Source organism: Nycticebus coucang, chromosome 18, assembly GCF_027406575.1.
Source record: "Nycticebus coucang isolate mNycCou1 chromosome 18, mNycCou1.pri, whole genome shotgun sequence".
Taxonomy (NCBI): domain Eukaryota; kingdom Metazoa; phylum Chordata; class Mammalia; order Primates; family Lorisidae; genus Nycticebus; species Nycticebus coucang.
The window spans coordinates 42,102,267-42,118,751 of NC_069797.1; the positions used below are offsets into that span (position 1 = coordinate 42,102,267).

The following is a 16,485-nucleotide window of genomic DNA, read 5'->3' on the forward strand; positions in this document are numbered from 1 at the left end:
TGAAGGCTATGTTAACCAGTTTGATGAAAATATTTCAAATGGTATATAAAACCAGCACATTGTACCCCATGATTACATTAATAAAAAAATTAATTTAGGGCGGCGCCTGTGGCTCAGTTGGTAAGGCACCGGCCCCATATACCGAGGGTGGCGGGTTCAAACCCGGCCCTGGCTGAACTGCAACCAAAAAATAGCTGGGTATTGTGGCGGGCACCTGTAGTCCCAGCTACTCGGGAGGCTGAGGCAAGAGAATCGCTTAAGCCCCGGAGTTGGAGGTTGCTGTGAGCTGTGGGATGCCATGGCCCTCTACCGAGGGCCATAAAGTGAGACTGTCTCTACAAAAAAAAAAAAAAATTAATTTAAAAAAATTGTGGGTTTTGATCTAAGGGATCATAGGCAATGATCTCATTCAATCTTCTCATTATAAAGATAAGAACTATTATTGGTTATAAAACAGGAAAGAATTTATTTTTTCTTACAAATTCAGACAGAATCTTACTCTGTCACCCTCAGTAGAGTGCTCTAGCATCATAGCTCACAGCAACCTCCAATTCTTGGGCTTAAGCGATTCTCTTGCCTCAGCCTCCCTAATAGCTGGAACTACAGGCATCTGCCACAATGCCCGGCTATTTTTTTTTCTGTTTGTTTAGCAAGCCCAGGCAGGGTTTGAACTGACCAGCCCTGGAGCATGTGGCCAGTACCCGAACCACTGAGCTATAAGCATCCAGCCAGGAAAGAATTTTTGATAATCAAAATAATTTCTATTACCTGAACTTGTGTTTCTCAATAAAAGATAAATAGGCTTGGGCAGCGCCTGTGGCTCAAAGGAGTAGGGCGCCGGCCCCATACGCCAGAGGTGGTGGGTTCAAACCCAGCCCTAGCCAAAAACTGCAAAAAAAAAATAAAAAAGATAATAAACAGGCTCGGCACCCATAGCACAGTGGTTATGGCACCAGCCACATACATTGAGGCTGGCAGGTATGAACCCAGCCCAGGCCAGCTAAACAACAATGACAACTGCAACAAAAAATAGCTGGGTGTTGTGGTGGGCACCTGTAGTCCCAGCTACTTGGGAGGCTAAGGCAAGAGAATCACTTAAGCCCACGAGTTTGAGGTTGCTGTGACGCCATAGCACTCTACTGAGGGTGACGTACTGAGACTGTCTCAAAAAATTAAAAAATAAAAGATAAACAATAAATCCATCATTTTAAGAAAGGTTCCTTTCTTTTCTTTTCTTTTTTGTAGAGACAGAGTCTCACTTTTTTGCCCTTGGTAGAGTGCCATGGCGTCACACAGCTCACAGCAACCTCCAACTCCTGGGCTTAGGTGATTCTCTTGCCTCAGCCTCCCAGTAGCTGGGACCACAGGCGCCCACCATAATGCCAGCTATTTTTTTTTTGTTGCAGTTTGGCCGAGGCTGGGTTTGAACCCACAACCCTGGGTATATGGGGCTAGCGCCCTACCCACTAAGCCATAGGCACTGTCCAAGAAAGGTCCCTTTCTATGAAATGTTGCAAAAAGCCAATTAGGAGTCCAACAATATCATATCAGTTTGTAGTAACAATCCTGGATTGCAATATTTTGATTAGGAAATAAAAGTTTTACCTTGCTTGATAGAGGGATTGAATAATGACATAGCATCCTCTTCATGTGACAATACTGTTACACTAGGTGTCCCATCTTCTACCTGTAAACAAATTTTACATGTTAGGCTAAAATATATAATTTACCAACAACGAACTACCAATTATCAAATAGCTTTATGTCCAGCATTCTGCTAAATGATCCACATACATTATTACTGATTCTCACAGTTAACAACTTACAGATAAAAAACAGAGGCCCTAAAGATGATCTGTCCCAGGATACATGGCTGGTAAGTAGTGGGAGTAGTGATTTTAACCTTTATCTGTAAGATTCTTTTTTTTCCCCAATTTTTCAGTGCATGTGGCTGGCACCATAACCACTGTGTTACAGGTGCCAAGCTGTATCTGTAAGATTCTAATGTCCATGTTGTTTCTATTCTACCTGCAGCTTTCCCAGCTGCTATTGTTTTCATATTTGCAAAAGGATAAAATTTCAAGTACCTGACACATAGTATAGCTAAGTAAAACTCTGTGAAATCAACTCTTTGTATTAAACATATTATTGGATCCTTTTCACAATTTTATAGCTTTCAGTTTTCATATTTTGTAGGTAAAGCAAAATTCCCATCTAACAGAGCAAAATTCCCATATTTTGTAGGTAAAGCAAAATTCCCATCTAACAGAGCAAAATTCCCATCTAACATATTTTGTAGGTAAAGCAAAATTCCCATCTTTTTTTCTGAGACAGGTCGTGCTCTGTCATGCAGGCTAGAGCACAGCGGCATCATCATAGCTCATTGCAACCTCTAACTCCTGAGTTCAACTGTTCTTCCTCAATCTACTTCCCAAAGAGCTGGGACTACCACCTGATGTGTCACCTCCCCAGCATCGTCTTTCTATTTTTTGTAATGATGGGGTCTCACTATGTAGATCAGGCTGGTCCCAAAACTCCTGGCCTCAAGAGATCCTCCTGCCTTGGCCTCCTGAAGTACCAGGACTACAGGTGAAGCCACCTCACCTAGCCACTAACAGAGTTATCTTACACTTAATAGATCCTCAAATAATTGATTTTTAATCAAGTAATTTGTTCTATGCCTCATACTTCACCAATGTAAGTTTCTACTTTCAGTCTATTCTATAAGTTCCTAAATCACATATTCAAAAATATGTAATTTTAGGCCAGGTACGGTGGCTCATTGAAATCCCAGCATTCTGGGAGGCAGAGGGAGGTAGATAGCTTGAGCTTAGGAGTTTGAGATCAGCCTGAACAAGAGCAGGACCCTGGTCCTAAAATAGCAGGGAGTTGTGGTGGGCACCTGTAGTCTCAGCTACTGAGGAAGATGAGGTAAGAGGGTCACTTGAGCCCAAGAGTTTGAGGTTGCTGTGAGCTATGACACCAGGACAGGCACTCAACAAGGAGTGACAAAGTGAGACTCTTGGTCTCAAGAAAAAAAAAAAAAAAGAAAACAAGTTATTTATGACATATTTTTAATTCACTGTCAAGATAGTCCAAAATGTCCTGATTTCAATTATGATAGAAGTTAATGTACTCTTTATCCAATCCAGAAACGTTTTTTTGTGAGACAGAGTCTCAGTCTGTTGCCTCAGGCTACAGTGTCATGGCATCAGCCTAGCTTACAGCAACCTCAAACTCAGGGGCTCAAGATGTCTCCTGCTGCAGCCTCCCAAGTAGCTGGGACTATAGGCATCCACACCCAGCTAATTTTTTCTATTTTTACTCAGGCTGGTCTTAAACTCCGGAGTTCAAGCAATCCTTCAGCGTTAGCCTCCCAAGATGCTAGGATTACAGTGGTTGAACCACTGCACCTGGCCCATACAACACAGAAACTTTTAAAGTAAACAAAAATCTTTTCATCATCAGAGATCAGCTATAATATGTACCATGTGCCTGATTTATTCATTCAAAAAAATGTTTTCTAAGTAAAATGATTACTCTTTCTATACTAAGAGAAGAAAGTGAGATAGGTATAGTAGTAAGTATGTTACTATATGCTGTGCTACAAAATCATCAGTGATCCCTTAGAGTACTGTGACTTCTCTTACCTTGTGTTTTTTTGTAGCTTCTCTCTCACTATTTTGTCTTTCTTTTTTATCAGGAAAAAGGAACTCTTCATCTCCTTCAACAAATGCGTATGGATCAATTTTAGGTTCTTGTTCTGTATCAGATACTATTGCTGAAAGATACTGATTTTTAATTTGATATTGCTGCACTAATTCATCAGAAACTTTTAAAGGTTTCTTACATCGCACCATTAACCTGCATTAGAAAAAAAAATCAGAAAATTATATTAGCCACGAAAGCATAAAAAATTTCCAAAATGACTCTAGTTACCATGAAATTTTTAGAAAATTATCTAACTTACTTTTTACAAATGAAAAAACTGAAGCATAGAAAGATTATATGATTTACTAAAGTCTCAAATTCAGCTAAAATCCAGGTTCTCCTATCTATATGACCCTTCCATCAAAATATGTTTTCTTTAGGTAACTCACTTTGTTCTCAAGTCCTTAAACACATTAACTTGCCCAAATCTTCACTGAAAGGGGCTCCTAAATCTCACCTGCTCCATATAGCGAATTTCAAAGTATGGGCTTTACAGGGTGGCAATGTACTTTTATAAAACTTACATAATCAACGTCATTATCCTTTCCTTACAGCCATCAATAGAGGTATTTTAAATTTACAATCTTTAAAGGCTTGATATGTGTGTCACAAAAATAACATTATTACTATTAATTCTGGTAGGATATTTTACATGGCAAAGTAAACTTTCAGGGTAAGTACCTCAGTATTTTTTTCTAATCGTATTGGAATATCGATTTTTTACATTAGTCTTCTGCTTTATTATGGCGACTTAAAAATGTATGCTTCTCTCTACTCTGCTAAAATAACCAATAAAATGACAAGGGATGACAGAACAAGAGAAAAGGTAACAGCGATGTTGGAAAGATGAACAGATCAGAAAAAGCTGAAATCTAAGGCTGAAAGAGGGAAGCCACAAGAAGCAAGCTGATCTGTACACCACAGAACTCTGGAAAACAGGGTGACTTTTATATCTCTGCAGATCAGGGTGCCCAAAAAGTATGAACACAGAATGACTTCTAGTTTGTACAGGACACCTTTAGTTAGATTCTCAAATTTCTATTCTATCAGGTTTACAAAGCTCGGGTCCCAAGTTGTCAAAACAATGGCTTCTTGCCAAATCATGTTCAAAATCCTATAAATGACTATTTCACTCTGCGGTAAAACCAAAATCCTTATAAATATCCTAACAAAACCTTCCATAATCTGGTTCTTCTTTTCCTTTCCAATTTCATCTTGTATTATTTCTAAGTGAGTCTTCTCATTCATACTGCTTCCAAGGGCTTTCCTGATGTTTCTCAACGGGCCAAACTCCTGCTGTTCCCTTTATTTGGAACATTCTTTCAAATATCTGCAAGAGCAACTCCTTCACTTCCTTCTAGTTTTTGTTTAAATATTACTTTATCTATAAGACCTTATACTGATTGTAATATGTCCACCTGCCTCAGCACTAACCCACACTACCCTGGATCTACTTTCTGCCTACAGAGCCTATCTTTTAACATGTTATGTAATTTATTATAGTTGACTGTCACTCCCACTAAAATATAAAATCCTTACAAGGATAGGAATCTTGCTTTTGTTCATTAATTATCTTAAATGAGTAAAGTGTACCTGGCACAAATAATTGCTAATGAACAAATTAAATTAAAAGCCACACGGGATTAAGGTATTCTTGCATTAATAATCCTAAAATACAATCTCTTGTTCTTTGAAATAAATCAGTTTTTAGACATTAGTAAGTGCTGATGCCACTACTTATCTATTCTGAGTCTTGAGAAAAAAACCAGTAAGTTATTTAAGGTTTGGGAGCAATGAAAGTAAACTCTTTAAATGATAAGGATATAATATCTCAATCCATTCACTAATGCACTAAACCAGCACTCTAGCCTTTATAAACTAAGGACAAAACAGGCCATCAGAACAAAAAAATCATTATCTAAACATGCTATTGAATGTTCAAATACATATCATTATTCCCCATATGCTTCAGATATAACCCCCAAACTAAAATCCCAAGTCTACAAAAACTTTCTTCCATAGGAACATAGTGCTAACACACTGTCAACAGGGACATAACATTATACAATTAATCATTAAAACAGTTCTATCCAGAATACTCAGATGAGTATTTCTTAAGAGTAGCTTTGTACCTCACTGCATCAGACCCTAAATAACTATTGCCTGAATTGTCTACAAGATGTTCACTAACATAAATATTTTCGAAACAGTACGCCTACTTTGACATGTACTTTCTTTTTTTTTTTTTTTTTTGCAGTTTTTGGCCAGGGCTAGGTTTGAACCTGCCACCTCCGGTATATGGGACTAGCACTCTACTCCTTGAGCCACAGGTACCACCCCAACACGTACTTTCTTAATGAACACTTGAAATGGAGGTTATTCTGCCTTTGATGTGGAAATTATGTAGAAACAAACATGGTTTACTAAGTTTAGACAGTGGCAAAGTTAGGGTTGGAAAGATTTTAAGAATTCACATTCAAATAACTATTCCTACAGTTGAAGTTATAAAAAATTTTCCCATCCACAGTCTGAAAGACACCACTGCGCTTATTTAGAGGTAAATAAAACAAGTCTGCTTTTCATAGTCAGTTGTCCTCTGGCAGAAGCACAAAAACTCCCATGCTACTCACGTGGTAGCTCCTAAACTCTAGAGTGCAATAACATGATTAAAAAGACCAATCCTATGAGAAACCAATCAAGGACACAAGTCCCTTCACAGTAGCTTCAAAGAAAATGAAATACCTAGGAATATACCTAACAAAAGAGGCAGAGGACCTCTATAAAGAAAATTATGAAACCCTAAAAAAAGAAATAGCAGAAGATACTAACAAATGGAAGAACATAACCATGCTCATGGCTGAGAAGAATCAACATTTTTAAAATGTCTATACTTCCCAAAGTAATCTACAGATTCAATGCCATCCCTATTAAAATACCAACATCATACTTTCAAGACTTGGAAAAAATAATTCTTCATTTTGTATGGAACCAGAAAAAAAAAAACTCGTATAGCTAAGGTAATTCTTAGTAATAAAAACAAAGCCAGGGGCATCAGCCTACCAGACTTTAGGCTATACTACAAGGCCATAGTGATCAAAACAGCACGGAATTGGCACAAAAATAGAGGCAGACATCTGTTACTGAATAGAAAATCAGGAGATGAAATTAATATCTTACAGCCACCTGATCTTTGATAAACCAAGTAAGAACATACACTGGGGAAAGAATCCCTATTCAATAAATGGTGCTGGGAGAACTGGATAGCCACACGTAAAAGGTTGAAAATGGACCTGCACCTTTCTCCACTCACTGAAATTGATTCAAGATGGATAAAAGACCTACATTTAAGGCATGAAACCATAAAATTCCAAAAAGAAAGCACAGGAAAAACACTTGAAGATATTGGCTTGTTTTTATGAAGACTTCTGTGGCAACTGCCCAACAAAAATAAACAAATGGGACTTAATATGAAAAGCTTCTGTATAGCTAAGGAGTCAACAACCAAAGCAAATAAACAACCTACACAATGGGAAAGGATATTTGCATATTTGGATCAGACAAAAGCTTGGTAACTAGGATCTGCAGCAGTGGTTCTCATGCTGCAATGTATTTTCATTGTTAAAAAGGGGTCGTGACACACAGGTTGAGAACCGCTAATCTACAGAGAACTCAAATTAATCAACATGAAAAGACCCACCAAACCCTTAGATCATTGGGCAAGAGAGATGAAAAGAACCTTTTCTAAAGAAGACACCTTTTCTAAAGAAGACAGATGAATGGGTAACAAACATGAAAAAGTGCTCATTGTCCCTAATCATCGAAGAAATGTGAATCAAAACCACCTAAGATATCATCTAACCCCAGTGAAATTGGTTCACATCACAAAAACCTCAAAACTGCAGGTGCTGGCATGGATGTGGAGAGAAGAGAAGAACACTTTTACACTGCTGGTGGGACTGCAAACTAATATGCCTTTTTTGGAAAGAAGTATGGAGAAACCTCAAAGAACTCAAACTAGACATCCCATTTGATCCTGCAATCCCATTGCTGGGCATCTACCCAGAAGAAAAAAAATCTTTTTACCATAAGGACACTTGTACTAGACTATTTATCATAGCTCAATTTACAATGACCCAAATGTGGAAACAGCTTAAATGTCCACAAACCCAAGAATGGATTAACAAGCTGTGGTATATGTATACCACGGAATTCAGCCACTGAAAAAGATGGAGACTTTACATCTTTTGTATTAACATGGATGCATCACAAGAATGAAGTAAGAGTCCTATGTACTCAATTCTGATATGAGGACAATTAATGATCTAGTACGCAGTGGGGGGTGGGGGAAGGGGAGAGGAGAAAGAGGGAAGGAAAGAGGGGAGTGGGGGTGTCACAGTCTGTGAACACCTTCTGGGGGCCGGACACAATAATTAGAGGGACTTTACCTAACAAATGGAATCAATGTAACCTGGATCTTTGTAACCTCAGTGAATCCCCAACAATAAAAAAAGAAAAAAACAAAAAACAAAAAAAAAAACCCAATCCTATTGTATAGGCTATTGAAAAAAATAAGTAAAACAAATGCATTACCTAAAGACAACTTTTCTTATTTTATTGAATTATTCTCAAGTCACAACAAATTCTAAAATAGAAATCATTTACATTATACATTCTTCTATATTTAAAGCTAATAAAAATAGAAATAAAAATTGTGATTTTTTAAAGATACCAGGTTAAAAACTAAAATCATTCTATCACTGTCCAATTTTACAGTACACATACACTTTCATGAATAGGAACAATACCTCTCCTTTCCTCAAAAGAACTTTCACATACAGCCAAATAATTAACTACAGAGATAGTTTCAATTAGATATAAAGCTAAGTACAAACTGGAAAAGGATGAGGTACAGCCATGAACAGGAAGAGTTGCAAAGCTTAAAGCAAATTTAAATTAGTTTTATAACATACATTAGTTGCATCTCCATCCTTTCACTATGACAATAAATGTATTATTCCAAAATGTATTCATATAGAATTCAACATGGCTTATGGTAGCATATGTTTTTATGACTTTATTCAACAAAAATTCTTCCATACAAGTTACAATAATAGTTCAGGATTGATAATTGCATAGGAAATGTTAAGGAAAAAATGATGTTAATAAATCTCAACCCTGCCCTTATTAAATGGCACTTTTCCCAGTATCATCTCCCATATTCAGAATCAATCCTTAAATTGAGTTAAGCTGTCAAAAATATAGCGGTACTGCACTAAAATAAAACAGCTAATATGAAAAACTGACTTAAAAGATTTAGAGTATAGTCAAATCAAAACAAATTTCATCAGACTTCTTTATATGAACATGAAAAAACTTTGTATGAAAAAAATTACATATTAGAGATCAAATAATGCACTGTAACTATATACATATATTAAAAATCTATTATATCAATACAACATAGGAGGCTAATTCTATTATTGAACATCACTGTTCAGATATCCTGATATATCCTGACTATAGAACAAAACGTGAAGAAATATGCTCAAGTATAGTTCTTTCTTTGCTCAGGATTTATTTTGTTGTTGTTGTTGCAGTTGTCACTTTTGTTCAGCTGGACTAGACCGGATTTGAACCCACCAGCTTCAGTGTATGTGGCTGGCTCCGTAACCACTGTGCTACGGGCGCTGAGCCTTGTTCAGGATTTAGAAAGGTTATCCTCTGAATCAGAATAGCAAATTATTTTAAGCGACCACAAATTCTACTAAAATTAAGTGCTAAACCCTTTTTAAAAAGCTACTGAACCACTACAATGTTTCTTGCCACATATATATGTATATGCTACGTATGTGATATGTTCCACCACAAATTCTTCCCTCCCCCAAGAAACTTCTAACAAATTAGAAAAGGAATTTTACTTTTAACACAGCTGATGAAAAGTTAGGCATAAACTGCTAAACAGAGAAGTTTTAGAATAAAAAGAAACTTAGAAATGATCAATTCTATTACTTTGTGCTAGTTAGACAGCCATCACAACCTAAAACTGCTGATTAGAAAAATCAAGAGAGCCATGGAAAAAAAAGAAAAAAGAGTATTGCTACTGCTTTCTTTCACTTATCCATTATTAAGGAAGGACAGCGCAACCCTTCAACAGCAAACACTGAAAAACATTTACTTACACCAAACAAAATGGACTTCACCTAATATAAATAAAAAAAAACAAACCTCTACATTTCTCCCACCATAATTTTCTAAGAAGGCACACATCTAAAAGCCAACTGAAAACACTAATTCTTTATTTCTAGTGAGTATTCTTTCCATTTGCATTCTATACCTTTCACTGAGTTATTAATAGTCCCCTCTTAAACTTCAGACACATGATGCCAACAGTCTGATAGAATCACTTTCTAAGCAGTTATCTCAAACTGAATTCATGTTTTTACAATGTACATGCATTATACACACATAGCTAAAGTCATTATAAGACACATGAAAACCTGAATATCTCAATCCCTCTCCTTCAAGATAACATGCATTAACTATCTCTACTAACTTACCAGAGTGGGGAAAAAAAAAACCCTATGGATATACCATCATATAAGTATCCATGTATCACGTATCTTGCTCCCAAACTTTAAAATCTGTCTAGAGAGCTTTCCATATCAGCCTCTACAGATTTTCCTTGACTTTAGATGGATATGCCATCATTTAGTCAGACCTCAATTATTCAAGGATACTTTTATTTTGAAAAGCTACTTTAAAAAAATCATAAAAACTAAATTTGGTTAAGATTTAGCCTAATAGGGGTAAAAAACATGGTAGAGATACCTTAAAACCCCTTCTTCCTCATCTTTCCATCTCATGAAATAAATACATATGTAGTCCTTAACTCTCCAGTTACTCTTCTACTTTACTATACTCAACCAGCTACAAGGTTCTAAAGCAGTGATTCTCAACCTGTGGGTCGCGACCCCTTTGTAACAATGAAAATATATTCTGCATATCAGATATTTACATTACAATTCATAACAGTAGCAAAATTATAGCTATGAAGTAGCAACGAAAATAATTTTATGGTTGGACATCACCACAACATGAGGAACTGTATTAAAGGGTCGCAGCATTAGAAGATTGAGAACCACTGTTCTAAAGCATCTACTCCACAGAAGCTACAACATCCATCTGTTCCTGAATTAATTCCTGCTGTTTCTAATTTCCTAGTGAGGAATCACTGTCTGGAACTGTTCAAACACTTGTCCAAACTGATTTCTTTCACATATATGTATCTCTTTTTATCAAATATCTTTGAATAATGTTACTTGGTTAATTTTTCCAAAATCCTTATTTTCCAAAACTTAATCTCACTTAAAAAACTTGCAATAGTGCCCCCATCATTTCAAGGATAATATATAAACTTATAAACAGTATTTTTCTTTTTTTTTGAGACAGAGCCTCAAGCTGTCACCCTGGGTAGAGTGCTATGGCATCACAGCTCACAGCAACCTCCAACTCCTGGGCTCAAGCGAGTCTCCTGCTTCTGCCTCCCAAGTAACTGGGACTACAGGCGCTGGCCACAACGCCCGGCTATTTTTTGGTTGCAGCCATCATTGTTGTTTGGCGGGCCCTGGGCTGGATTTGAACCCGCCAGCTCAGGTGTATGTGGCTGGCGCCTTAGACACTTGAGCCACAGGCGCCAAGCCATAAACAGTATTTTTCTATTGTGTTCTGAAGATCCCCTTTTCTCATCTCACTTCTCATCATGACACATACTACTAAGCAACACCCCTATAATCTATCCATACCAAACTACAAAAAACTCTGGATATGGAATTAAATTATTCTCTATTCTGTAGCTCTGTGTCCCTACTATATTTTCTTCATACTCTATCAAAGAATGTAATATGTTATTTTCCAATAGAGTACAAATTTTATTTAGGGCCAAGACTAACTTTATTTTATACCCCAATGGGGTCTCACAGCATTTTGCATATAAGAAAAACTTCAGTTTTATTCAAAACAAAGAAAATATAACTTTGAAGAATATGAATTAAAAAAGATAATCTTAAGAAAGATTATCATCTCTGCACAGCCAGTATTTTTTTTAAGAAAAGAATGAGAGGGCGGCGCTGGTAGCTCAGTGGGTAGAGAACCAGCCATGGTCAGGCCAGCTAAACAACAACAACAACAAAAAAATAAAATAAAATAAAAAAATAGGCGGCACCTGTGGCTCAAGGAATAGGGCACCAGCCCCATATACTGGAGGTGGTAGGTTCAAACTCAGCCCTGGCCAAAAAAAAAAAAAAAAAAAAAAATTGCAACAACAACAAGAAAAATAGCTGGGCGTTGTGGTGGGTACCTATAGTCCCAGCTACTTGGGAGGCTGAGGCAAGACAATTGCTTAAGCCCAAGAGCTGGAGGTTGCTGTGAGCTGTGACACCATAGCACTGTACCCAGGACAACAAAGTGAGACTCTGTCTCAAGAAAAAAAAAAAAAAAGAAGAAGAAGAATGAGGCCAGGCAAGTGGCTCACACCTGTAATCCTAGCACTCTAGGAAGGCCCAGAGTCTGAGACCAGCCTGAGCAAAAGCGAGACCCTGTCTCTACTAAAAATAGGAAAACTGAGGCAAGAGCATCGCTTGAGCCATAGTTGGAGGTTGTTGTGAGCTATGATGCCAGGGCACTCTACCCAGGGCGACAGTTTGACACTCTTGTCTCAAAAAAAAAAAAAAAAAAAAACCAAAAAGATAAATAAGAACAACGAAAAGGGGTTACCATAGCTCTCTAATGTCATTAAAATTAACTGCTATACATTTAACTGTACTTTTAAAACTCAATGCATGAAAAAAGATAATGGATATTTACAATGACTAAGTAATAAAAAGTCACAAATTTACTGATATAAAGGTTTTTGAATGGTTTACTCTATGACTGGAAAAGTGTTTAATCATACCACATCTTTAAAACTATGATGCTTCTAATCAGTGTAACTGGCTTATTGTACCCTCAATGAATCCCCAACAATAAAAAAAAAACAAAAACAAAAAAAACTATGATGCTTCTATAAAGAATTTAAGAAGGTTGTTTAAATGCAATCAAAACAGCCTAATGACATATTATGTCATTAGAATAAATGACCAAGTTATTCCCACAAAATCCTTTTCACTATAAGGGGAAAAACCCCCACCTTTGTTTTAGCATAATGTAAGGCCATGCCAAGTCTTTTACTATGGTTTGGAGGGACAAAAATAGCATGAGGAGATCCTTCTAATGAAGCTCATCAGTAAACATATTCACCCTTTCTAATTTAATTATTGTTCTAGAGTTCAAATTTCTGTCAAAGATTCATTAAAGCACCTCAACAGCATTAACATTTTGGGTTGGATAATTCTTTTTTGTAGGCGACCATCCTGTGCATTGTAAGAGGCAGCATCTCTGGCCTCCACTTACCAGATGCCAGTAGCAAACCCCCAGCTGCAATAACCAAAAATGTCTCTAGATACTGCCAAACGTCACCTGGGGATGGGGCAGGAGGGATGGGAAATTGTCCAGGTGAGAAGTATTATCATTAAATAATAATTCCAGAAAAAGGACCGAATCATCCAGATGATTAAAACATTAAAATAAAAGCAAGTATAGAACAATTATATTCCACAAATGCTTCTTAGTTCACATAGCAGGTAAGCCTCTGATGTTTGACCTTTTGTGTATTTACCGTATATATCAATATATTATTTCACTACAAAAACAATGCTTATCTCTGAAAGTGAATTGTGACACAATACACATTTTAGTAACTAGTATAATCAAAATATTCACATGACACACAGAATTAAAATAAAAACCCTTTTATTCAATCTTTTTTTTTCTTTTCTATAAGGCAGGAAAAAAATGGTGACCAGAAATAGGCAGAAGTAGAGCATGTTATTTCCTTAACTTATATAATCATAACCCAGCACCACTCTACCCTGTATACTACTCTTCTATATTATGCTTCTTCCTTTTCATTCTTATTCAGTGAGAAAAATGTCAAATAATTTTAGAACAGAGTCTAAGGTTAAGCTTTATTAGCTTCTAAGATACCTTCATTTCACTTACAGATACTTATGTACACAAGCAGCCAATACACTTATTTAAAGTCATGGCTAGAAATTTATGTCTACAAATACAATGTGCCCATTAAAACTCACTCGAAGTTTTAAAAACTGAAAACATACCACCATATTTTTACATACATTAAATAAGAAAATATAAGCTGGAAAGAAAACAAGTTTTTAAAATAATAAAGGATTCTAGGGCTATATCGTCATTTCATTCATCCAAACATTTGCCAAATTTCTACTATGTGCAAAGGATTATTCTAGAGGGGTGTGTGTGCACATGAATGTTTATACTAGAGAAATACAGCAGTAAACAAGACTGAATCCTTGCCCTCAAAGAGCTTACATTCTAATAGGGATAAGACTTTCAACAAATACAAATATATTTTCAGATAATGATATATGCTAAAGAGAAACTAAAGGCAGTGTACAGGAAAGGCAGTGATTTGGGGGAGAGAAGAGAGACAACAATTTAGATGTAATTGTCAGGAAAATCCTCCCTGAGAACAAAACTGAATGATAGGAAGGGATGAGCAGTTTCTCTGTCCCTGTAATGCAATGCTAAAAGGCCATGAGGAATGAGCTCGGCTTTTTGAAGAAATAGCAAGAAAACTGGGATAGCTAAATCAGGAAGCGAAGAGAATAGTAGCAGGTAATAGTGAAGAACTAAGTAGGCAGAACTGCATACAGTCTTACAGATCAGTAGACAGTGTTTTGGAACTTTATTCTAAGTGTAAAAGGAAACTACTGGGAGGATTTAAGCAGATAACTAACATGATATTTACCCTACAATGGCCACCCTGACTGCAGTGTGGAGAATATAAGTAGAGATAAATAGAAACAAGGAAACAGCTTCAGGCAAGAGCTGAAACTTTCTAGTCTTTTCAGATTTGTTTCTAAGACATCATCTGCTTTCTCAAGAGACCCACTGACTATTAAATAAGCTAACTGTGACACTAATACATAACATATACTAAAATACTTATTGAATGACAAGGGATGCCAATCAACAAGCTCTGCCCATATATACAAAGTTTCCAATGAGCCCATTTATTCCCTTACTCTAAAATATGCATAGGCACATTATTATCATAAATAAAACAAGAATCATAGTAAAAACATTAATTCTGGAAAAAATTCAAAACATTGAAGAAGGGAATATTATTGTTTTAAAAAGATAAGAATTTAGGGCTTGGCGGCCCTAGCACAGTGGTTATGGCACCGGCCACATACACCGAGGCTGGCGGGTTCGAACCCAGCCCAGGCAGCTGAACAACAATGACAACTGCAAAAAAAAAAAAAAAAAAAGAAAATAGCCGGGCATTGGGGTGGGCGCCTGTGGTCCCAGCTGCTTGGGAGGCTGAGGCAAGAGAATCATTTAAGCCCAAAAGTTTGAGGTTGCTATGAGCTGTGATGCCATGGCAATCTCCTGAGGACAACACAGTGAGACTCTGTCTCAAAAAAAAAGAATTTAGAAATTTTTTTAAAACATGAGAAACAAATATTAAGAATTCAAAAAAGGGTTCCATTAAAGCTGAATAATGCCCTCAGAAAAAAGAGAGAAAATGAGAATACAGAAACTCATTTGGTTTATCAAAAAGAATGGAAAAATGGATATAATATTATTCAAGAAAGAGAATTTCCAAGTGGCAGAACAAAACAAAAAGACTTCAAACTGAATGACCTCTTCAAGTGCCCAGCATATGCTCATGAAATTTCAAAATTCTAAAGCTAAAAGAAAACTCCAAGACTCTTCATGGAAGTAACAGATCACATACATAAAAATCATGAGCAAGAGGCTAGACACAGTAGATCACACCTGTCATCCTACCAGTCTGGTTAGAATACTGAAGTGGGAGGATCCTTTGAACGCAGGAGTTCAAGACCAGCCTGAGCAAGAGCAAGACCTCATTTCTACTACAAGTAGAAAAATTAGCGAGGTGTTGTGGCAGGCACCCATATTCCAGACAGAAATGACAAAGCTACTTGGGAGGCTGACACAGAAGGACTGTGTGAGGCCAGGAGTTTAAGGCTGCTATGAGCTAAGCTTATGGCCAGGCACTTCAGCCTGAGTAGAGCGAGACTTTGTCTCACGAAAAAAAAAAAAAAAAAAAAGGGCTTGGCTCCTTTGCTCAGTGGTTAGGGCACTGGCCACATGCACCGGAGTTGGACCAGACTTTTCACTGAAAGGCTGGTTCGAACCCAGCTCTGGCCTGCTAAAACAATGACAACAACAACAACAAAATAACAGGGCGTTGTGGCCGGCGCCCATAGTTCCAGATACTTGAGAGGCAGAGACAAAAGGACTGCTTTAGCCCAAGAGGTTGAGGTTGTTGTTAGCTATGATGGCACAGCACTCTACCAATGGCAACAAGTAAGACCCTGTCTTAATACAAAAAAAAAGTGAGCAAGAATGAGACTGGTATTAGTTATTTCATCTGAAGCACTAGATACTAAAGACAATAAAGCAGTGTGGAAAAGTTCCAAGGAAGAAAAAAAAAAAGGTCCAAGGGAAAATTATTTTCAACTTAGAATCAAATATGTAACCAAGTTATCAATCCAAGCACGAGGGCAAAAAATCAAGTCATTTTCAGAAATGCAAGGATGTTGGGTGGTGCCTGTGGCTCAGTGGGTGGGGTGCTGGCCTGGCCAAACTGCAACAAAAAGCAGCCAGGCA

At 37.0% G+C, this 16,485-nt stretch overlaps 1 protein-coding gene across 3 annotated transcripts in view; it reads right to left on the bottom strand.

Annotated features, from left to right (window-relative positions):
• The window catches only part of MED13 (mediator complex subunit 13), a 122,540-nt gene that overhangs the window by 55,686 nt on the left and 50,369 nt on the right, over positions 1-16,485 (bottom strand). For all 3 annotated transcript variants that reach the window (XM_053568298.1, XM_053568299.1, XM_053568300.1), the window contains 2 exons: positions 3,651-3,864; positions 1,606-1,687 (listed from right to left, as the gene is read on the bottom strand). In XM_053568298.1, coding sequence (XP_053424273.1) covers positions 1,606-1,687; positions 3,651-3,864 — 296 coding nt within the window. The remainder of the gene's footprint in view (positions 1-1,605; positions 1,688-3,650; positions 3,865-16,485) is intronic.